A 24,166-nucleotide genomic window follows, 5' to 3' on the forward strand; every position below is an offset into this window, starting at 1 on the left:
GCTTTCTCCTAGGGTATTTAAACATCTAATACAGCCTATTACAAAATGGCTTATAAATCTGAGGTAGACTAATAAGCCATTTCGGATGAGACAGTCTTCAGGAAATTGCTGCAGAACTGTCGTAAGATTAGAACTGACAAAAGGGGAAAGTAACAGAAAAACAATGGCCTGAAGCTGCTAGCTAGAAAAATAACCAGAGCGAGGAGTCCTTATTGTCTTCACATCTTCCAAGGTACTCAAGAAATCTCCGGCAAATCAGGATGGGGAACAAAGGTAGATTAGAAATAATGAATTTTAGAACTGGCTAACAAACTGGTATCCTCTAGAGCTTGTACCTCTCTCCCTTTTACAGGAGGATCAAGACTTCAGCTAAGTCTTCAGCACCAATCCAACTGTAACAATATAGGCACTATAGGTCACTGATGGCACCTCCCTTCCCTTCCTTGTCCTCCCAACCTCCTCACATTTTTCCTAGCTCTTTTTGCTTTTCTTTTGTAAGTCTCAATTTCATAAATCTTTCTTTGGACAATGGGAAAGGGAACATGGGTTAGTAAATTAGAAATGTGTTATTTTATATGTAAAGCTGGGGAATAGTTTTCCCCTCCTTTGTAGATCAGCAATAAAAGATAAACATCATTGTTGCTCAACTATCAGTCAGGTGAAAGGTTCTGTACTAAAAAAACTTTCATCCTGACTGTAACTTTCTGTTTACTGCAAAACAAGAAACATGTTTCCTAGGCCTATTTGTTCAACTGAAATTAACCTGGGTCTGCCGGAAGAATTCCTCTGATCTCCACTTCTTACCCTCCATTCTTCAGGCCTGTTCTTCACCATTTTCTTCTCTTTAACCTGTCTTGCACGCTCTCCTCTTTACACAGACTTCAAACATGCAGCATGGTGCTAGCCCATTCTGCTGCCATTACAGCCAGAATAAAAGCTTCGAACAAGAGCTTTGCACAGTGTTTTTGTTAGTAAATAAAACACACCTAAATGGTGCAGCTCCTTTGAAAGCCTCATGGTCATTCATCCCTAGGCAGTTGCCATTTTTCAGTATGTGCTTTCAAGAATAGGAGGCACTTACTATTGATGATTTTATCCAGTTCACAAGGCACCGTTTTGGAGCTCCTGTTTTTCCAGCATGTACATGTTGCAAGCTACACCTATTTATACTAGGTAAGGATCTGATCTATAAAAGATGCAACTGCAGCTTCTTCATGATTAGCCAACATACCATTTCCCCTTCCTAGAAAGGAAAAATCTCTTTCTGGCTCATTTAAGGTAGAGAATGAGATTTGCTCTATATGAATATTTATATTATTTAAAAAACAACAGACAAGTATGACAAATAAGTTACAAAATGTGCTTGTTTAAACAATGTGTCTCACGGAATATCAGAGAACATATTTGGTAATATGAGTAGGAAGTTTTTCCCCTAAGACACAGAGTATGCTCTATGAGAGTGCTGTACACTGATCACATAACAGAGACAGAATAAGAAGATGGTAAGAAATGGAAGGCAACATCACCAATTTTCTTTTGAAAGTAAGGTATTAGAATATATGCATAAGTATTCTTTATGTTGCATTTACAAGGTTGAAGGAAAGTACATCAATAGCAGAATGCTATGCATGTTTAGGTTGTCTCCAAATACACCATCTTCATGTGAATTATGGACACTCGCAGAGTCTTTCATTTTGTCTAACCACTTGTATGGGAAGGGGATGAAAAAATATCATAGATGACTTTTCTCTGCTGTCCCATACCTACAACACCTGTATATCCCTGGCATTATATTTACCATATTCCTTGTCATGTCAACATTCATAATGATGAAATCAAAGTCTCAGTGGAGAAGAAACTGGAAACAAAATAATTAATCCTGATGGGAAATGGACTTGTCAGATAAGTTCTATTCTCAGTATCACAAAACCCTTTCAAAGCACAGCTGTCATGGCAAGACAAGATTTTTTATTCATTTATTCATGAGATCTGCCACCCTGAATTAGACCATTGAGTCAAGTAGCCCATCTCTGACAATCACAAACATCAGTAGGCATCCATGTATATTCTCTTAAGTTGGAAGTCTATGCAGATTAGTTGGTGAAGTTGAGGAGGAAAACAGAAAAGCCTATAAAAGTATCTAAGCAGCACAACAATTTCACACACACATAGAGAGATATAAATCTGAGAGGGGGAAACTGATATTAGAATGAAGACATCTCAAAGAATCAGGTTTCTTTGGATAGCACATCAGGAGGAGAATGTTGTTCTGTCAAGGGGAAAGTCTAGAAAACAGATTTATAATCCCATCGTACTTTTGTTAACCTTGCCTGTCACTCATAAAGGTTGGTTTTTATTAGCTGCCTGGTGCAATATGCAGTCCATGCATTCTTAGCAGCATTATGGTATGCAACTGCCATAAACAGAAGTTAAAGTGCAGAAAAGTAGTGTAATTACGTGGGATATTGACAATTCATCTGAAAGCTTTCACTGAGAAATTGTCTAGGATGTCACTTTACCCTGCTTCCAAAGTTAAAAAATCATGCACCTGAAGAGAAGAGATTCGGTATATGCTGGTTCAGAAATAATATATTGTAATATACTATAATGCTATATACGGTCAGCTTAAGTTTCTTTTGTTCAGGTGTAGTGTATCAATACACATAAATGTCCTGTAACAAAACCACCCAAGGATTTTATCTAGGTCTTTCTGGATTTTGAAGGCATTGTGTAGACCAGCAATCAACTACAGACTGAATGCTGTGGAGAATTGCTTAACGAGAAGATCTCTTTCTAAAGTGGAGGGGAGGAGTAGTAGGAAAGAATGGAGCAAGGTGGGCACTCCCTGGCCTCAAAAGAGAGAGAAAGAGAAAAATGAGTCAATTGGGTTGGGCAGACAATAGGATAAATGGAATAAAGAAAAATAATTTTTGGATTCCAGGGTTTATCAAGAAGCAAAAGGGAACCAGCAGTTAAACTCAATAATGGCAGTTGCATAATTCTCGGAAGAGGGACAGTCTTAGGGAAAAACACACACGATACAGCACAGTTACTTAACTGCTAAAAAAAACCCAACACCCTATGGAGAAGGGAAAAGAAAAACTATATTCATATCTAAGTTCAAAGAAATCATTACAGGAATTGGAATTCAATTGTATGCCTGGGATCCTAATGAGAAATTCTGTGCTTATCATCACTGACTCTTCTCATTCCACCTGCAGCTTTATACAGGGTATAAACCAACATAATTTGCATCCAGTAATAATGTATTTAGATTAAGTTATATAGATAATTAAAGATTTAAAACTTGCTTGTGTAAACAGTGGTATGCACAAAACAATCTTCACAGTGGCTTCTAGAAGCAATGCTTTCTATACCCTGCAAAAGATACTGAGATTGACATGAACTTGGCTCCTTAATTACATCAGAGTGGGATTTTCTACTTCTAATGCTTAAGTGCATGTCAATACCAAGACAGATTGCAATATGCATATTACTATGCCAAGAAATCACTTTAAAATTATTCAATGTAATCTGTTAATAATTGAGTAACTTCTGGTAAAGAATTATTAAAAACAACATGAATTCATCACTCTGAAAAAAGAATTAATAAAAAACAAAATATAAAGTCCCAAGATCTAAGCAACCTCACACTGAGAAAGAATTGATCTTCTGTATTCTAGGATAACTATCTTAAAATGCTTGTTTTTTTAAAGAATACTGGATTGCTTTCTAAATCATGTTCCTTTCATCCACAATGCTTATTTTGGTTTCCTTTTGAGAACCTCTGTTTCTAATCCATCCAGTTGTAGGGGTCTCCTTTCCTAGCAAAAATGGTATCCTAATGTTTTATATACACATTAAAACTGATATGTATCAGTGTTCCAGACAGGATTCACTAACTGAAGATATATTTGCTACAGAGTAGGAAAAAGCAGGAGGAGGAGAGTACAGAAATAAGAGAGTTGCTATGCCAACCTACAAATGCTAATGGCATGACAAATACAAAAAGGTCACAGTAAAAAAAAAAAAAATAAATAAAAAATCAAAAAGTATGTGTATTTTATGTAATAAACAATGCAGCTACTGTATTTAAATTCCTTCAAAACAGTGCAGTTTAAAAAGAAAAAAACTGCAGCACAGTAGCACACTGAAAATCAGGTTGTCTTTTTCCTTCTTTTGATTTAGCTCTTAAAAGCCTTATTCTTTACTGTCCATATCATAAAGTTGGTGTTTTAAGAAAAAGTTACATATGAACACTGAACGGGTTTGCCTGCAGGTAGATCACCTGATGATTAGGGCCAATATTTCAAGAGAGTAACAAACAAGTATAATAAAGAAAATGAGTAAAAAGTGCATCAGGACTAGTTCTACATTAATTAGATCATGCAACAAAAGATATTTTTGTCTTTTTGAGATACATTTCTGTAACAAACTCAAACTCTTATATTCTACCTAAAATGGTAAATACAAATTTTTAAGAAATCTTTTAGGAGGACTTTCAGGTGATTTTCAAATATTTGGGTCTGCTTGATTTAAACAAAAAATAATCATCCCAACTGTTCTGAATGTTCTTTCTATAGTCTTCTAAGGTTTGTTATGGCAGATACTAGTAATGATTTGTATACTCTTAAATATAAGAGGAGATGCATGCAGTACAGCCTTTTACATCAAACTCCTGCAACAGAGACTGTTTATGACAGAATTCAAACCCACCCAAAATACAGAATGGGTTTTCTTTCTCACTTGGAATATGGTTCCAATCTGGTTGAAATACCAACCATTTTAAATTACTATTTTCTTTGTCTCTCAAGTACTCCAAAGGACAGTACTAACAGCATGCCAATGACTTTTCCTGAGTCAAACTCAAGTCTTCACCAGGGCAAAGGCAACAGTACTGGGATGCAGACGCAGCTGTGGACATCAGAGCATCCTCGGAAAGCCCATGGCAGAAGAGATGAGGGCTGGGCCACAGCATACACTGGAAGCTTCAAATATATACAGCGTCCTGACCTATTTATCATCAACTTTTCAAGTGAGCAACAGACGGAAAACAGAAAACACAGAAATTTTACAGTATAACCTGAGTTTTCTAGCATAGAATTGCAGATCCAAGATAAAGTTTTCCATAAGCTTCGGCTGAGCATTCAAAGAGAAATGAGTTGCTCAACCTTTTGAAGTTCACCCATTGCTAATTAAAGAACTGCCAAGGCTTTACTAACAATTAAAAACTTGTCTTTAAAATCCCCAAAGAGGAAAATGCAAACAGCTGTTTTAATTAGCAAAACAGCAGATACTAATTAGCTTCTGTAACAGAGTATGCTGGTCCTTTAAGGACAGGACCATTTTCAGCCCAAGTTTGTTACCGATTTAAACTGGAAGTAGAAGGACTGGAGTCAGATGCTGCAGAAAAAGCTTCTTATTCCTTGTGAAAGGAATATTCCCTAACTTCAAGTACAAAAACAAACAAGATTTTTTTTTTTTTTCAAGTGAGCTTTTATGCTTATTTGTCTTCTAGTTTCTGATTTTTCTGGTACTGAGATATGTGCAGACATTTGAGCAGGGACCAAGGGTTATTTGAAATGTCTTGTCTTGTGGTGATCCCATGGGGATGATAATTGTGATACCTTCATGTTCTGGGCAAATAGTTACTGTGTCTAGACAGAGTAGTATGTGCATATCTGCACAGCACACCTATGGAGTTCAGGCTTCACCAAGCCTGCTGTGAAAGCATTGGTCATTTGGGCAGCTGATGTAGAGCTGCTCCAACAGAGCACATCTTTCCATTCTCCCAACTGTTGGGGCGGTCTTGAAGAACTAAGAAAAACTCAGATGAAGGAGAAGGGAAGGGAGAGAACAGAAGAGGCTGGAATTACTGCTTTGCTGTGTTCAGAGCACAAATCCTTGGAATCAGCAGATGTACTCTTACAAGATAATCGGTACGCATAGTGGTGTTTCCAACAATCAGTTTTAAGGTTAAAAAAATATAAGCCACATCCCATAAGAGCTATGCTGCCTATAACTATGTCTACAGCTAGTCAGTTTGGTATTAGTGGGGTCAGTTCCCATGGACATGATTTCGATAATAAACAGGATATTGCTGAAAGTAGAAGATATAACATAAATGTCAAAAGTGAAATGTAATGCAAGAGTTTAAAAGTCAATTTATTTGTACTATCTACACAGAGTGAAAGAATAACTGAGAATATAGGTATGAAATGATGACCCCATAAATAACTACAAAACTATTATATCAAATAATTTTGATAGCTATATATGTGTTTGAAACCACCAGGCAGTGGTCAATCTTTCTTCCGAAGACACTTGTCCTTCAGGAATTGTGTTTGGAAAATCTAACTCATGTGCTGGTATTCCAACACTGTAGGACAGGACAGGTCAATAGCTGTAACTGGAGGACAACAATTGCTGCTCTTATACCATTCTGTGTGCTCTGCACATTCTACATTCAATGAAGACAATTACGAAGGGCACGCAGCAAGTAAACAACACCCTTCAAAAATCAATTTGGGATTCTGATTAATGAATGGAATTTTAAATAAAACCAAAACCATTTATTTGCAAACATAAGGACTATGATAAAACACTTCCATAAAATACAGAGATACCTATCACTGTACCCCTGTACAATTAAGACTGTTAATCTTATTTCTCCAAAATCTCAAGCAATATCACAGGATTCAGCTAACCATGAATAAAGCTAACTACCCAGGAATCAGTATTTCTATTTGTGTTTATGCTTTTCATTACATATTGTAACATCTCAGCTCTACCTGCTAAATGGTTTCTGAATATTTTTTTGTCTTTGTATAGTATTTCAACATCTGTTTTTCAAAATCATATGAGAACACTGCATTCCCTTTCCCTTTGAGACAACTACTTTGAAGTGGCAAAGGAAACAAAAATAATCCACAAACACTGTGCTATACGAGGCTCTTTAGGGTAAAATAATGACTTTATAGAAGTTAAGTGAAGTTAAATAAGACCAGAATATAACTTCAACAGCATGCATGGTCTATTCTTGATGTTTATTGCTCTCTCTTCAAATTAATAGTCCTTTGTCTACTGATTAAACTATTAGAGAGAAATAGTATTTTTTTTCAGCATGATGAGAGAGTATGTCATAGCAGAACTATAGTTTCTATAATTTAACTTGTTCTGTATATTAAGGTATATAATGTGCATTCACATTCAGGATTTGCTAACTATTTTCCTAGTGATAACATATACAAAGCTCAAATGTTTTCTCTGTTGCTGCATTTTGTTTTTCCCAGCTTAAAATGCAAATGAGACATTTGGTTGAGACACTCCTGTTTTTCCAGTGAACAGAAGATGTGGCACTGTTCAGGCATTGTTCCTTTTGGGGCCCACCCTGCTCATGCAGAGGGTTCAAACGGGTTCAATGAAATAAAAAAGACATTTCTGGAGGGGGTTCTTCTCTGAAAATGCTTTTTAATGACATTTGAGTTGCTGAGGTGATCAGGCTTAACTGGCCTCAGGACAGACTAGGATCTTGTCCTTTACTAGAAGAACATTTTTGTTCTCATATCAGAGAAACAAGTCTATGAGTTTTTATTTCTAAATGAAACTATACTGATTAAATCCATTCATGTTTTTATTCCCCAGGTAGAATACTACCTGTCAAAACTCCACAATAAAGTAAAGCTGCTTAAAAGGAGTCATATTAAAAAATCTTGTTATTATGAACAAATTGATTATGACAAAATCAATCACTGCTGGGAAGCACCTAACAATTCCAAATCCACTTCAGTTCTTGGAGCTTGAACTTTAACTGCCAGAGAGGTTAAAATAAAGGAGGTACATCAAATTATATCCTTTTTAGACAGGTCAATATTTCAATTTGGGAAAAAAAACCAACAGATAAATATGATATAAAAGTGTTGCCTGAACACCCAATAAAATATTATAAATCATCAGTACAAGGTTATAGTAAGAGATCACCGAGTTACACTTCACTAAATAAATATGTGAATAAAGACCTAAAGCTGAGGTCCCTCCAAGTCCTATGTTTTATTCTAGGACTTCCAAGTTGCATGTGTGTAAGCTTTTCCAAACTCCAAGTCAAGATATTTTTACTTATCTTAAGTAAATGTGTACTGCTTGTACACATACCTCCAGCAACTACTGTGTCCATATGCCAGCATCATGCCTAACTCAATAGCTTCCACATGTTAAGTTTGCAACTACTGCAAACCTTTCCTGCTGTGCACTGGTTTGCATCCCTCCCAGAGAAAACATAACCTATGAAAAAAAACCCCAGTGTTAACAGAAGAAATCTTACTTACGAGTACTTAGTCAGCAGATCCAAATCATTATGCATGTTGATTGGATATGTCTCACTGAGATGAAATAGCTTCTCTAAGGCCTCATAAATGAAAATGATGCAGATAAGAGAAGCAAAAGCTTCTTCAGTAAACCGGGTAATGTAGCAGACTAGGGAGCTTGCATCAGTTGCAACAAGGATGATGCACAGGATTGCAGTCCACAGTCCAATGCTAGCTCTCAGAGAAAGGTACGACAACCCATATTCTCTAAAAAAAAAAAAAAAGAAAACAAATTAAACACACTTTATCTTTTGTCCAGCCACAGTAAATGGAGAAGAGGCAGCTCCAAAATTTCCTTTGCCTAGGGATGGGAGATTCTGGGGACAGTCTGAATCAGAAATTATTTACCTATTGTGAACTGAAGATACGGTCAAGTCACCTCTTGACCTGAGCTCTCCTCCCAATTAACAGGACACAAAGAGCTTGCTCTCTCTCCTAGAGTGAGCAAGCGGCTTTGAGAGTAGTCACACACATGAAGGGTACAAGCACCACTCATTTTTTATCCCATATCCTGCCTTATGAAGAGGCAACACCTGCCAATTTCTTCTTAAGCTGCAAGAACAGCTAAAACAACAACTTTCATCAAAATCCTGTATGCTTATTGCATATGATAATAGAGCTCCAAACACAATGGGTGACATTATCACAGAGAACTGAAAGGTCTACCTGAAGGTGATAAAATAGCTTTTGGAGTGCTAAGCAAGATCTCCTACTCTATGTTGTTCAGGAGATCTTGGTGCAGAAGTCCCCATCACAGCAATAAGGCAGAAAAGCAGAAAGGATCAGAGAAGCATGATGGTTGCCAAGATGCAGACATAATTTTTACCCACACTGTGGTAGAGGTATGTCACGTACAGCACATTAATATAAATGTGGGAATATGCTGTTCTGGCATGACTCTTCACCCCTTCTCTGTTCAGGTGGAAGAAGGGCAGGGTCTATATTAGTGACTATTGAAAGATGGCACCACTGCCACTGCACTTGCTTCCTGGGTGCGAGGTAACACCTTCTGCATGAGTTAGGGATGAGATAAACCACAGATTTAAATGTATTGTTTCAGAGTAGAAAATGATACAATTAAAAAATTAAAACAACCAAACCACCATTCTGAAGCTTGCATTCCCTTCAAAACAGGTTAGGGTTTGTTTTTTTTAAAAAACAAACAAAAAAACAACAATTAAAAAAAACCCCACAACCCAAACATCAACCTTTCTGCATTACCACCAATTCACTTGTCTCAGTCACTGCATAATTTTCAGACTCTGAAAGCTTAAGCAATGCACTCCAAAACAAACTGCTGATCTTACTCTGCAGATGTTGGAACTTTGGGATCACTGTCTCTACTTTTACCTAACAACACCCGAGGGATGATGCATATCATGATCTTCACTTACTTGCAAAATTTGAATAAGATCTTCTCAAATACTAAAACTGGTCCTGTGCTGCCAAGTATAGTGAGAGGCTGTCCACCAAAGAGAGAGTAGGCAATTCCAGTCATGGATGCTCCAAACAGCGATTCTATTGCACTCTGAATATGATACAAAGAGAAGTGTCCATAAATTTTCAAACAGGTTATTTTTGCAATGTCTGTAGCGTTCTAAACATTGAAACACCAATATTTAAAGGTGATTCATGCAACAGTAAGAAAATACTAACCACAAACGTAGGAATTTAAGTTTGTTTTAAAAGTTCAGATTTAACACATACTATACGACCTTCAGTTGCTTCTCCAAGCAGACCACCAAATGTGATGACAGGAGACATGCAAGCACAGTAGAGAAACAAAAATGATGCCAGACACTGCAGACTGAGAGCATCCCTGAAGTCACTCCAGAAGAAGGGAGCTTTTCTCTTTATATCTAAAATCAATCCTCCAAAAAATCTAAAAAACATAGAACAGATCAAATTAATGAAAAAGGCATACTAAACTTTGTTCCACAGTACTGCCTTAAATATACTGCAGAGAAGCTATCATTCCTCGATCAAATGATACATACTCTTATAATTCACCCTTCCCAGCAAGAGTTTCTGGGAACCCTTTCTTGATAACTTTCATCAGGAAATTGTGCTTTTAAAACAAACTAATTTGCATATTTCTTTTATAAAATCTCCATCTAATCATCCAGACCCAAAACTTCTGAACAGTTGTTAGCTCCCACACATAAAACCCTATTATTTATTATGTGAAGTGATTCTTTACATTTGTTTAATCAGAGAGCTACCACAGTGCCCATTTGCCGACACGTCTACATATGGAGCTTCACATTCTTTATTTGAGAACCTGTTCCTAAATACACTTGAGGATAGAATTGAATATAGGCCACAATTTTCTAAGAACAAGAAATGTCACCTTTTGTCATTTACACTGTGCTAACTACAATCAAGTATTTAGGAACAGACTCTCCCTTACACTATACCATACAGTTAAAGTAAATATCCCCACAATGCTCTTTTTCTCACAGGCACCCAATATATCAGATGTTGCTGAGGTAAAGAGGAAGATGAAGAGCCACCACCTTCTAAATATTAGCACAATCATTTGAGCTGTCAATCACCAGGTTCACCACTGAGGGAACGGCTTACAGCCAGACTGGCCATCATCTCTTCTGCCCCACTGTGTACACTAACACTGCACCTCAATCTTTAGCCTTATGCAGGTAGGAACGATATTTTAATATCAAGAGGCAGAAAGGTAAAAGAAAAGTCTGTCACACAACTACACTGCACTAAAGCAACCACTAACAGCTGAAGCACTTACAGCACACCACATTAGACCAGAGAACAAAGAATTCCTTGGGGCAGATTTTTCCTTCCAATGTATGTATACTGCAGCCACCATCGTAATCATAGCCTCGTGTACTGGGACACATCATGGCTTACTGAGGTAAAAAAGAAATGCTAGAGCTGCACAACCCTTACAAAACAGTTGTAAGCATTCATAATATATGGCATAAGACTATTCTCAACTTTTCCTTCATGCTGTACAAAAATAAGAAATGTTGAAGTTTAACAGAGGTCTGACCTTTATAAATAATAGAGAAAGGAGCTTGCAATAAATACAATGTGAAAACTCAAATCCTCTTGCCCTCTCCTCCTCTCTGCATATTAGCATGTATGTGGTATGCAAATCAGCAAAAATGCCTGAAAAAATTCATATGCCAAGGCAGTCACTTGAGAGAGAACCAGACCATCATGGTTCCTTTGGAAGTGCATCACTAGAACAATTGAGATTTTGCACATGTTTTCACTAACTTTCCAGTGCGTTGCAGTTCTGGTCCAGAGTGTCCTCCAGGTTGTTCTGCATCCCCATGGGCTGCAGTTCCATTTGGCACTCCCGGGATCTTACGTTTCTCCTACCAGAAGGAAAAGATACTTCTCATGTGTCTTAGTAATTAAAACATAGTTTTAGCAGAGGAAACAGGCTTTGAGAGTTGAAAGGCTAAACATGTAAATTTTATTGTAAGATTCATCAACATAACCTCTTCATAAGCTGTAGAGGAGTTCTGCAAAAAGGAAATAGTAGAAGGAATTGTGGTCTAAGAAATTTAAAGAATGGATCACAGAAAATCTTGTATCAGAAAACATTTTAAAGAGTAGCAAGCCAGGTTGCTTTGACCAATTCTTGCAATAAGCTTAGAACAAAAGCAAACCATAGCTGTTCAGAATAATCAAAGATGTTTATGACCAACTACCCCTGAATTTAAGATCTTTAGATGCAACTGTCTATGTTTATTCAGGAGAGAACTAGTATTGAGCTACACAAAATGTCACCACTATACCGTATGCTTGCAAGACAAGGGTTCTCTTAAAGCAAATTAACAAAAAAAAAAAAAAAAAAAAAAAAAGGCACGCAAAATGTCTATATAGTGACTCTGCTAAATGCTAAATTAATGAGACTTAATTCTACCTAGCAAAAATTCATCACAACATTTAAAAGTGTCTGAATTTTGCAGCGTACAAACCTGAGAGGGAACATTTTTAGGTGGTTCTATTCGAATTGTTGGGTCCCACTCTCCAGGAGGGAGAACAGTAACCTGATCAAGAAACTCATCAATTCCAGACACCAAGTCATTGCGGTCCTTTGCTTTGTAAGCAACATCATGGAACACCTGTGAAAAATGGAGAAGTGTACGTTGGAGGAAAAAGAGATGGAGAAAGGAATACTTTCATAACATTTTTTTACAATGACCCCTTTTCTCTGAAATAGAACACACTTCCTGCAGTACCCACCAAACAAACAAACTCAGCTTCAAATGACTAGAGTTTCTGGTACGTAGTTTTCAAAGAAGCTCAAGCTGCTATGGAAAAAAATGCTTATGGGTGCTAAATGTTCCAGAGATTTTACAGTTTAAAACACAATTAATTCCACTGGGAAGTAACTGTGTAAAATGGAATCTTCTCTGTGAAGATATCCTTGCATGTGAATATTGTTTCTCATTTTGTTAACTCCTTATGGCAGCATAATCTGGGCTGTTACAGGATCATGAAAAGAACTAGAATGCTATTTGTGCATCATCAGAATGATTAGCCACATTTAATCTGGATGATTCCACACTGGAGATTCCCTATTACACACCTCTTCAGTCAGTACAAAATGAATAAAAGCCATTAATAAAAATACCTCATCTGTCATTAGTGTTGCAATTGACCTTCCAATCTCATGGTATTGTTGCCCTTTACCCAGTGGTCCAAGAAGAATAAACAAAAATCTACAAATAAAAGATAAATTAAAAAAAAAGTGAAAGATAGATGGTTGAAAGTAACTATACATACTACAGAAATACTTATTTAAAAATTGGACTAGAAGAACCTCCAAGACAAATATTATATATAATCTCTTTCAAGATCCTCACACATGCATTTAAACATGAAGATCTGGTTAGAAAAAATGTGAAAATAACTTCCAAAAATATATTGTAAGCTTCAGTCAGACTTGATTGAGACTATCAAAACCTTGTTATATAACAAACCTTATCTTACATAATAAATATATGCAATTATAATCTACGTACAGAACACATTATTTAATTCTGTTAATTCAGCAAAATCAACTATTTTATCATAATAGTATTATTGCAATATTGGGGAAGTTAAATTACCCCGAACAAAAATCATTTAAAAATCATTCTTATTCCCATTAAGGCTCTAGACAGCCTCTATCTAGGCTTGGGGCTAGAAGGGTTCTATAAAATGCAGAGGACAGGTTCAAATGAAATAACTGAAGTTCTCAGTTTTGCTAAAATGCAAAAGACAATTTTTTGACTAACATTATTACCTTTTTTTTTAAATAAACATTTTTGCAGAAATTCTTAATTATCCTAATTTTTAATTATTTAATTTTCTTTTGGCCAAAAATCAAGAAATCTGTTGTATTCCTTTTGGTGGGAGGTTTTTTGTGGAAAGTTGGGAAATGTTACAAGGAAAGGCTTCAGAAGATTTTTTCAAAGCCAGCTCAGCCCCTCAATGTTCCTTATACACAGGCAAAAATTATAGAAGACCAAAAAAGTCATATCCAAAGTAACTACAACTTAAAGCAAATTTTGTACTGTTTATCTGACTGGGAGCAAAGATCTGAGTCTCAGCATTGCATTTCATAGCATAACACTCCTTCCTGAGTGTCACAAACAACTGGAATACACTACTGCCTTCTGTCGGAATTCTACTTTTACAGAAACTAAAAGAGGGAAGGTGAAAGAGAGACAGAATAGGTGTACAAACATATGCACAAATACAAAAAAAGTGAGAGACTGCAATAATAGTTAAAGCAGTGAATTCAGATATGGGAGAATCACTTCGGAGTTTTGATCGGAATCAACCCCCGCAGGAAACCATGTATCTGCAGATCTATTTAAATGCTTTCTATCTGACTACAAAGTCTATTTTAGATATTGTTTAAAAATTCCTCATAATTTGTTCTCAGAACCAAAGTACTTCATCAGAAAAAGTTTCAACTTAGAAAAAAATTAATCTAATAAAAATGTATGGTTAAAAGTCACATTCACTACCATGCAAGCATCTACAAAGTAACTTTTAGAGGAGCATGATATTTACAGCATGTTCTTCATCCATTCACTGTCCTTAGTGAATCAAATCACAGTTTGTTTCTTCCCTTTACTCAATTCCTTCTTCATTTTTTTCTTCTGGATATACTTATGCAGTATCACACAAGTAGCTTCAGCAGATGAAATATTCTAAGAAGCTGAATATTTCACTTCAGTATTTCATCTGCAGTATTACCAGTTTGTATAGGATAAACTGTGTATTGTAACCTAACAAGCTATCAATTCTAATTCTGCAAAGAATGATTATCTGCACACACAAATGGCATGTCTCTGAATATACCCATACATAATTTAAAGGGTAAGTGGAAAGATGTCTCTAAGAGATATCTTTGTTAAAGAATGAACCAAATTCATAACTCAATAAATGACAAAGTTGAAGGTCACATCACCCTGTCTCCACAAGTTACTCAGAAAAGCATGAAGAGAAATAAATCCAACTGTACCTTGTTGGAATCGGAACTTCAGCTAGTCCTGTAAGCAGCACTGCAGGAGATAACCTAACAAAAGCAACAACCGCACGGTCCAGGAACTCTAGTTCACCAACTAAGATGTTTGATGCTTCAGCTCCAGGTGGTATCTTTTTCATGAAGTGTAGGTCAACCTGGGAAAGTATATTAAATAACAACCTGAAAGTTATTCACAGGGATTTTTTTCCACCTGATTTGTTGACAGAAACTTTCTGGTCACTGCACTATAATCTTAGTTATTTCAATTACACGGTTTCTACTATTTTTGTCTGTTGAGTAACCTTTTTTAAATAAAAATGTTTCTCAAAACCAAGTAACTGCTCTTTCTAATTTTTCTTGTAAACATAGTTAAAGTACTGCAAAATTAATTTATGAGGACAAAAAATCACATTCAAAGTCTTGTTAAGAATATAGTATTAATTTCCTAGTAATACTTTTTATCAATAATCGTAACAGCATCAATAATTTGTAACAGAATCAGTAAGTCATAACAGTAGAAGAAACGAAGACACTTTATTTTTCCATAATTAACAATTCTGGTGATCATAAATCCATAGTTGCTGTATCATAATTTCAATGAGAAGAACAGGTTCCACTACATGTAATTTTCCTTCTACTACACTAAGTGGGATGTATTTTGGGCTTTGGATTTAATGGAAGACAGTCGCCCATCTGCTGAAAATAACAGAAAATAAGCTACGACCGTGACCGTCTCAAGAGTAAACTGAAAGAACAAAGCAGAATAAAAACCTTAGAGTTTTAAGGCAGTGATGTTGACTTTTGCAGGGACAGTAGGAAAAAAACAGAGAAACAGCTTCATCATGACATTGCTATACAAGCTCCAGGTATTTGCCTAGGAATGTGTTAATTTGTATTTATTTCCTCAGTAGCAGTCTAGAGCTTACTCTGTAACAAAGATCGACATGGAGCAATAGAGTATATAATGTATGTTTGATTTCATTATGCACGAGTATTGTCTACATTTCAAAATGCATGAATTTTGTCATTTGCTTTCCTTTTATTAATCTAAACACAACAACAGCAACCAAATCCAATATAAACTGTTAAAGTGGACCATTTTAATGTCTATCTTACAGCCATCTGTCAGTACTAGTTTGCATAGTTTTTGGTAATATTTAGAAAATTGTTTTCTTGCAAATGGCTCTGGCACTAAATCAGAATTCAGATATAACACAGTTGCCTGTGTAATGAAATCTTATTTCGCTGAGATCACAAAGAGATGTCTAATGCTACCCTAAGCTAATCTAGAACAATGACCAAACACCTCACAAAGTTAAACAAGCATCAAATCAACCTGGAAGATTGGAGACCAAGTACCTTTTCAAGGTAAAGTATCAGCGAGATAAATTCTATCCCCCATTCAAATCACAAAATAACTCGTCAGGGTTCAGTACAAAACCCAAACAGATTCACTTCGCACCTATTTTGGTGTCATAGGTCATTTATAGTTGAGAGAAAGGAAATAGTCTTTCAGGCACATAGCAATGTGCATTCTGTGCCGATTTTACCTTGTGAATGGATTTAACATTTAATAACTAGTGTCTCACGTACGTGCTACATTTGTCACCTTAATGTCCCACTAACATACCAATCACAGGATCAAGATTCAGATCTGAAAGAAATATTCAGTCTCCTGCCTACCAGAAAGTATTTCCAGATATGTTTCCTGTACTATTTATCAGCTTGAGATTCCAAAATCTTTTAGGTAGTGAACAGAGCCCCAGTTAAAAGAAAAATAGCTGGCAGAGAAGCATCAAACTGGGCAAATACACCCGAACCCTGGGTGTTGCTTCCACTGCACAGTGAGAGCAGAGGTGGCCCTGGAGTGAATCTGGGGCAATGGCAGAAGCTACATCCTTCAAATGCTTCATCTAACCTATCCATCATACGTATCTTATCCCAAGAGGTCTTTAGCTGGAGAGAGCTCACATGCATCTTAATCTGCACCCTAACCTGAGCCACATTCATGACCTGGCACTAAATAGTCCCAGTAAGCTCCGATTAAACATAAATTAAATAACTAATGTGGAGGTCATTCCCCTCCAGGGCAACTCAAGGACTGAAAAGAGTAGTGGAGACCTCCCCCAGAAGCAAACAAATTGACATGAGGACAGACAGAAGATACCCAACATCACTTCTTAAGAAAGCCGTGACATACATTAATCAAATTTATTTATAAGCAGGGCCAACCAGTATTCAAAAACAAGTCAATTATTTCACATGGTATTTGAAAGACCAAACTCTGTCAGTATGGAACCAGGGTTTGATTCAGAAATACTGTTTCCACGTGGAGCATAGGAACGTTGCCATGAGAACGGATGCGGGTGCAGTCTCTTTATAAATTTCGTATTTCAAGACAACTAGGGTTCCCTTCAGCCTCTGGCATAAGAAGCAGAGACCAGGCAGATGCAGGTGTTAAACTGCCATGCCCATCCTGCTCAGACATGGGATGAAGTGGTGCTGCGACAGATCATATCCGTATCACCCCCCAAATACAAAGTCCTCACCGTGTCCCCAGAGACAGAGGAGTGACACATTTACAAGTACAAGCATCAGAAATGATGTCTCCCTCTCTGTGCTACTGAAGTAATATTCAAGACAGCTTTTAGTGCCATGTCTCACATTATTCATAAACAGATACCAATACAATCAACACAGTCTCAGTGCTGTACTCAGATTAAGTCAGCTTTTTGAATCAACTCCAAAATTTGGAGTATTAGAAGTAGCCCATGGGAGACAGATTAGCAAGAAGATAATATGTGAGGTAGTCAAAGGTGCTTTTTTGTAGAAGATAAATGAAATTAATATGTGGAACAAAATTGGAGCAAGAAATCACAATACTCAAGAGAAAATTAGTGCACTGCTCTACTTTTCTCTCAATCTGTGCCCATAATTCCAATTATAACCATTGGGAGTTACTGCAATAGCACATTTCAAGGGGAAAGTACTTTACTTAAGCATCTTCAAAAGGATAAATGGATCTTTTTAAAGGCAGTCAAAGAAGGTATTTAGATTACAATCCTTTACTGTTATTTCATTCCTGCAACCAAAAGTTGTTCCCTTCATGTTCATGACAATCTTGTTGGTATCTAACACTGCCAAGCTAGCCAAAAGAAGACATGTTGATCTCTGCTCAGGCCAGTTTAATTAGAAGAGCTCTTTTGATCAGCAAAGCTGCAGCACTACAAAAATAGTGAGTGAAAGATCAAATGATGCAGCCCTCATTCTTGTTTAATACAAACATCATGCAGCTAGATAACAGACTGGGATTTTAATCCTACAACACTCAAAGCAATTGGGGAAAAGTCCAAGAAAAGCACTACCGAAAATCATGTCATTCCCTTTGGGTTGTTATGAGCTTCACCTCTGCACAGCTTAATTTTGAATAGATAGCTTTATTTATATTTGATATCCTTTACAAAATTTTACATCTTGATATTAGAACACTTGCCAAAACAATCAGTTTTAGTTAACACTTTTAATATAAATATCAGGAAACCAAAATCATACTTGACTTTTTAAAAGCATTATAATCTTAGTTTTAAATATTATTAAAGTATTAGCATTAAATTTTTAACAACTTGTCACTGTTTATGTATCTCCTTCCTACCTCTGCAGAACTGTGGTCCATAACACATCCCCAGCCAGCCTCCTTTCTTCTCACTCTCTTTGACAAAAAGATCTGTTTCCCATCTTTATTTCAGCCATATACCATTCCTAGTCTAGCATGTTCAGTCAAGAATTCAAATGGTGCAAATAGCTACTGCTGCTAGGAAATAAGTCTGGCACCAGATGGAGCAATCGCATAACTCTACTTTTAGCTCAGTTGCACTAACATTAAGATTTAACAGACTCAAAGTGCTGTTCTTCAGAATTTTGGTTTAAATCACCTTTCTTCACTTACTCAACCTTTGTTGTATTAATGTGTCAGCTGAAGTCATCTATTCCTGTCAGGTCTGTCATCTGTATCTAATGTGACAGTTTGTTTTAGGTACATACAGACTCCTTAAACAAATTAGGATTCTCCTTTACATTAAAGCTGAGAAGCTGTTTGCTTTTCTTTGCTATCTAACATTGAACTGTCATTGCAATCTCCACTACTGAACAGTTAACATCTTTTGTGAAGTGTACTGAAATATCTTGGCTTGCCAGAAGAATTAAGTTATAGGTTTACAGAAACACATTCTGTTTGAGACATCTGGAATCCACGAGTTCAGGTTATAAAAAGCGTAGTTTGCATTCATGCATTACTTCTACAAAAAGTAAAAATCTGAGAGGTAAATCTGAATTATAAGAATTCTGAATTACTTTCCTACTTAGATAATTTTCTGTTAATTTGTAAAAATTCCCCCTACAAATATACACCTATGACATTGTCATGCAATAAATTCATCTATGTTCCTAAACTGTGATTTCCTGTTACCAGTAATTTATCAAGAAAAAGAAGAATTCTTTTTTGTTATATACAAACTGTGTTGCAGTGCACACAAAACTTTAATGCTGAAGTAAAATTTGCACTTCACAGCTTTTCCTGATACACATGGATTCATTTTATTTAATTTTGAAAATCTATTTGGTAGTCAGGAAGCTCTCTTTACCATTAGTGAACACTTACCTTGCTAAAGTCAACAGTGCTGTTTTCTCTGCTCACATCATTTTTGTTTTCAATACAGGCTGGAGCAGACTGTGGGGAAACAATCTGACCTGCTAAAAAAAGTACCGTTATTACAGAATACTAACAACTACTTCTATAAATAAAGCAACATCTAATGAAATAGCTGTTAAAGAACTACATACATTTCATATCATATGTGTATGAAGCATCTATACATGGCATTTTAATTAAGGACTTATTTAGAATAACACATTCTCAAAAGACAGAACATTTATCACATGCAGTTAGGAATGGGAGAACATAATTTAGAAAATGAGAAAGATACTCTTGAATACTGGAAGACAAACCTTCTATGCCAACCAAACCTTACAATTTTTAAGATACTACATTTGAGGAAAGTCCTGCATTCATATAGTTTTTCCAAGTGGAAAGTCCTGCATTCATATAGTTTTTCTAAGTAATTTGAGGAGCTGCCAATTTTGGGCAACACCTGTCTACAAGAATACTCCTCACTGAGTAAAACAGGATTACTAATTTTCATAAATTTACTCATAAGAATGTCCTGATTATAACAACAGCTATAAACCCGAGCATGAAAGTGGGCTGCTATAAAAATAAGATGTGTTTGAAATTAAAATGATTTAAAAATTCAGTATTAAACAATGTGATTATTGACACCTGTAAAACAAATGTTTCACCAGACACATTTTCAAAGAATTCCAGTGAGGATTTAGTATTTTATAGAAGTTTTAAAAATATCTCAAGATGAGAAGAAGTGTTTAAACATGCCTCAGTCTTGTGTAAGCAAACAGTAAGCCTTGTGACCAACAAAATTTTGCCAACAAAAGCTCAAAAAGAAAAACAGGATTAAGTAACAAGTATATGTCACATAAAGCACATTTTTACTTAATGCGAACATTGTCCCTGTGCACGGCCAGAGGCTGCCACGCACACACCGAGGCTGTGGGGCTGGCAGTAGGGCAGCACACAAACCCCACAGGGTGTCAAGCCATTCCCTGCTTGCCTTCACTCTTCCACCCTCCCTGGCATGGCAGGAGCTGTGCACAGCTCTGAGCACCACAACAAAGTACAGGAAAAAGTACCAAACATATGAGCCAACTATCTCTGACTGCCCTAACACATACCCAGGAATAACTACAGAGTCCAACTGGCCCAGAGTCAGCATCTTGTGCCCAGCATATATTTGTTTCCATAGCAAATAAAGTCTCTCATATGACTGAGAAATGATGATGTGAAAACATTGGTTCTGGTGAAAATCAACCTAAACTTGCACAGTAACAAAGACCATATGTTCACGGTACTTGAAGATGAAGACAGTCAGAAAGTCCTAAGCTAGGCACATCGTCTGGGCAAGTCAAAGAGCCACGGTGTGTCCCCTTCACACCGCTGTCACACACACTTGCAGTCCAAGCATGTCCTCAGCCACAGCCAGGAAACAGAGCGCTTCACGGGATCCAGTCTGGACAGGACAGGGGACTTGCAAGAGTATCTCAACCATTGCCAAAATACTGAAGTATCCAGCTTCTGTCGCAGCTGAGCACTACAGTATCCCCAGTTGAAACACTTGCTCAAGGAAAAGGTTGGTTTTCATGAAAATCAACATCTCATTTTCCACTAGACAAATCTCCCATGACACAAAACAATTTTTAGACTCTTGTGCTGCATCCTGGTAGCATAGCCAGAGAGATTTCACTTTGATTAGGAAGTACAGGAACAGAATGTTTTGAATGTATTGCTAGAAATCTTATTATTAAATGTATCACTTAAAAATGTAAATGTTTCCATTTTCTATTGACAGATCAAAACAAGAATAGAAATTAGGGCTTTTGTTCAGCACTACAGTGAAATAAACAGAGAATGGCAAAAAAACAGACATGACAAGCATGTTCACCCAACGAAGTAGATAAAAATAAATCAGGATTAGAATTTACATATGACAAGAATAAAGGCTTGATTTCAGAAAGCAACATATTAATGTAACATAAAGGAATTCACATTAAAAAAGACTTAATTCCTAAATGTCACAGGAGAGAACTTTTGCAAACTGGAAGCCAGAAATTACTAAGTATGCGAGATGCTTATAAATGGTCATTCAATTTGTCTGTTTTAATTAGAATCTAAAGGAAAAACAGAGTTCCATCATTGTTACACCACCACCTTTACACTATGTATCCCCATACACTACTTCGCACTGTAATTTTTCTCTGTATTGTTTATTTAGCAGTCTTAGATTATTTTACAAGAATCATCCTGTAGTATTAGAACTATTAAAAATAATATATACATTTTATTTCTGTACTATAAGGGGAATTACTTGTAATAATTACTCATACTAATATACATATGTTATGAAGATGTTACAGGAAAGCAACAGAAGTAGTAGTTCATTATCTTTCTGTTGCTAATTAGGGATTTAGGTTTTTTTTTTTTTCCTGGACCCAAAAATTCAAGAAAATGAGAGCAGGGATATCTGCCAGGGAGATAAAAATATTGACCAACAAAGGAGTTGGAGCATGGACCACCTGTTATAAATACTGAAGTTTTAACATCATAATCAGAGGTGTCAAATCCTCTAAACAATTAGCATAACAGTCCAAAGGCTAACTTTTAAACATTGTGTCCACTTTTCTTTTAGGAGAAAAATATGTAAAAATATACATAGTAAGAAATAAAAGCCACAACCAGTAAGTATGTGAAGTTTATAAGAATAGCATATGTTCTTTTTCTGTGCCAACAGAAGACCTCAAACTTTGATATACCCATATGCTGGAGTAATCTGAAAGAACACAAGTTTTACCTTGAGGCAGTAAGAGATGTTTAAATAGCTCTGCAACTTAAGACAGCTTTCTGGATCTTGGAACAAGAAGTTTGCTTTTTTACTGTATCAAATAACAATCAAAAATACAAGGTAGGGAAGACAGGTAATTTCACTTTTCACATGGCAGTCATGGGGAAAGTTTTTTAAAGAGCATCTTAAACACACTGCAGGAATGCATGTTTCTTACGCACCAATACAGTCAGTAAAATGCAAATCTGGAACTTGGTCCCTGTGTGGCCCTTCAGCAGAAACATAAGACAAGGAGTACCGGGTTGGAGAGATTTTTGCTCCTATATACATTTAGTTTGTAAAATGCCTGTATATTTTGCACTAGATAGTAGGCAGATGCAGTGCTATGGTGGCCCTCTCCATAGGAGCAGGACTACAATGCTACATGGTTATTTTTGTATTTGGTAGCTTCCTCTACTTCTGAGCTATGAAGCCACAAAAATTCATAAATTAATTTACTTTTGTGTATAATTTCATGCTGACTTAAAGGACATGTCTTTGGGGTGAATACTGTTAAGTACATGAGCAATTCCCAATGGGGTAGGACCAAAAGCATACTGATGGCAACACCTAGTGAACACTGGCATCGCCACGCTACGCTGGTTTTCCAACGTCATTAAAAATACTCAGTTTGCTAAAGCATGTTGGCAACTATACACATGCTTTATCCTCAAGCCACTTTTGATTTCAGCAACTGATTGTTTCCTCTGAGTGAAGGATGCAGTTATTGGCACAATGATGATCCCATGAAGCAATAATCAATTAAAGAGCTACGTGAATGAAGAGGGGAGCTGTCACATCATACCTAAACTAAAACAAAAAAACCAAACCAAACCAAACCAAAAAAAAACCAAAACCAAACAAAAAAAAACATTTCCTTTCTGATTTCCACCAAAACGTCAACAGTCACCAATGCATCAAACTGCCTCTGGGATACAGGTAGATTAAATCCAAGTTTTCTCCAAATTTTACCTTTATGATATGGGAGCCTTCATAGCATTATGAGCAAAAGAAAAAAAAAACAAAACACAACCACCACCAAACAAACAAAAACTAACACCAAACAAAAACTAACACCAAACCCTAGCTAGGCTTTAAACATTTGGTCTGAGAAAAAACACTTGCGATGGTTTATTACTCTTTGAGTTGGCAATATGGGGTTTAGGCTGGTAGGAATGGTGAAGGCATAAACCACCAACTGCCTATAAGAGGGAATAAGAGCAGCAACAGCCTTGTCACTTATTCAGCTCTTCCATGCCCTGTCCTTGACAGTTCCATTTCAGCGCTCTCAAGCAAAATGTTTATTTACACATTGTATGGGGTAAATACAGCATTTTATTTTTTAAGAGTGCAATGTATTACTTTGAGTCTTTATAAATCTAAAGTTTAAAAGCCTTGATTTATCCTGCAGTCCATCTACATTAAGCATCTGAAGAGCTACATTCTTGGAGAATTTATCACAGAGCCATTCAGATTTTTTAAAGTATCAAACAAATGCACAATGTAGTGTCATTGAAATACCCAGCCCACATACAAAGGAACTTACACCTAAGAGATAAAACCACACTAAAATGGGTGTTAAGGCTTATCTATCTATGTATTAAAACACCAGTATCAGCACACTTTTTAAAATCTTATTTTAAATTGTTGTACATAAAAAAATAGTGGGTTTTTGAGATAATGTGAAATTTCCAGAGCTTTGAATAGAGCAAGAATTCACACCAAAATTATTATGTCATGCAAAGCCAAGCCATTTAAAAATCAAAATCCATCAAAATAAGGTCCGTATT

The 24,166-nt window shown here is 36.3% G+C and overlaps 1 protein-coding gene across 6 annotated transcripts in view; it reads right to left on the reverse strand.

Annotated features, from left to right (window-relative positions):
• Positions 1-24,166, reverse strand: part of SLC4A10 (solute carrier family 4 member 10) — a 160,427-nt gene that overhangs the window by 25,523 nt on the left and 110,738 nt on the right. For 5 of the 6 annotated variants that reach the window (XM_049798918.1, XM_049798929.1, XM_049798901.1 and 2 more), the window contains 8 exons: positions 19,529-19,620; positions 14,869-15,026; positions 12,985-13,072; positions 12,326-12,472; positions 11,616-11,716; positions 10,071-10,245; positions 9,758-9,891; positions 8,325-8,570 (listed from right to left, as the gene is read on the reverse strand). In XM_049798918.1, the coding sequence (XP_049654875.1) occupies positions 8,325-8,570; positions 9,758-9,891; positions 10,071-10,245; positions 11,616-11,716; positions 12,326-12,472; positions 12,985-13,072; positions 14,869-15,026; positions 19,529-19,620 (1,141 nt within the window). The remainder of the gene's footprint in view (positions 1-8,324; positions 8,571-9,757; positions 9,892-10,070; positions 10,246-11,615; positions 11,717-12,325; positions 12,473-12,984; positions 13,073-14,868; positions 15,027-19,528; positions 19,621-24,166) is intronic. The other variant, XM_049798910.1, reaches the window with a different exon arrangement.

The sequence above is a fragment of the Accipiter gentilis genome, chromosome 1 (genome assembly GCF_929443795.1).
Source record: "Accipiter gentilis chromosome 1, bAccGen1.1, whole genome shotgun sequence".
NCBI classification, from domain to species: Eukaryota; Metazoa; Chordata; class Aves; order Accipitriformes; family Accipitridae; genus Astur; species Astur gentilis.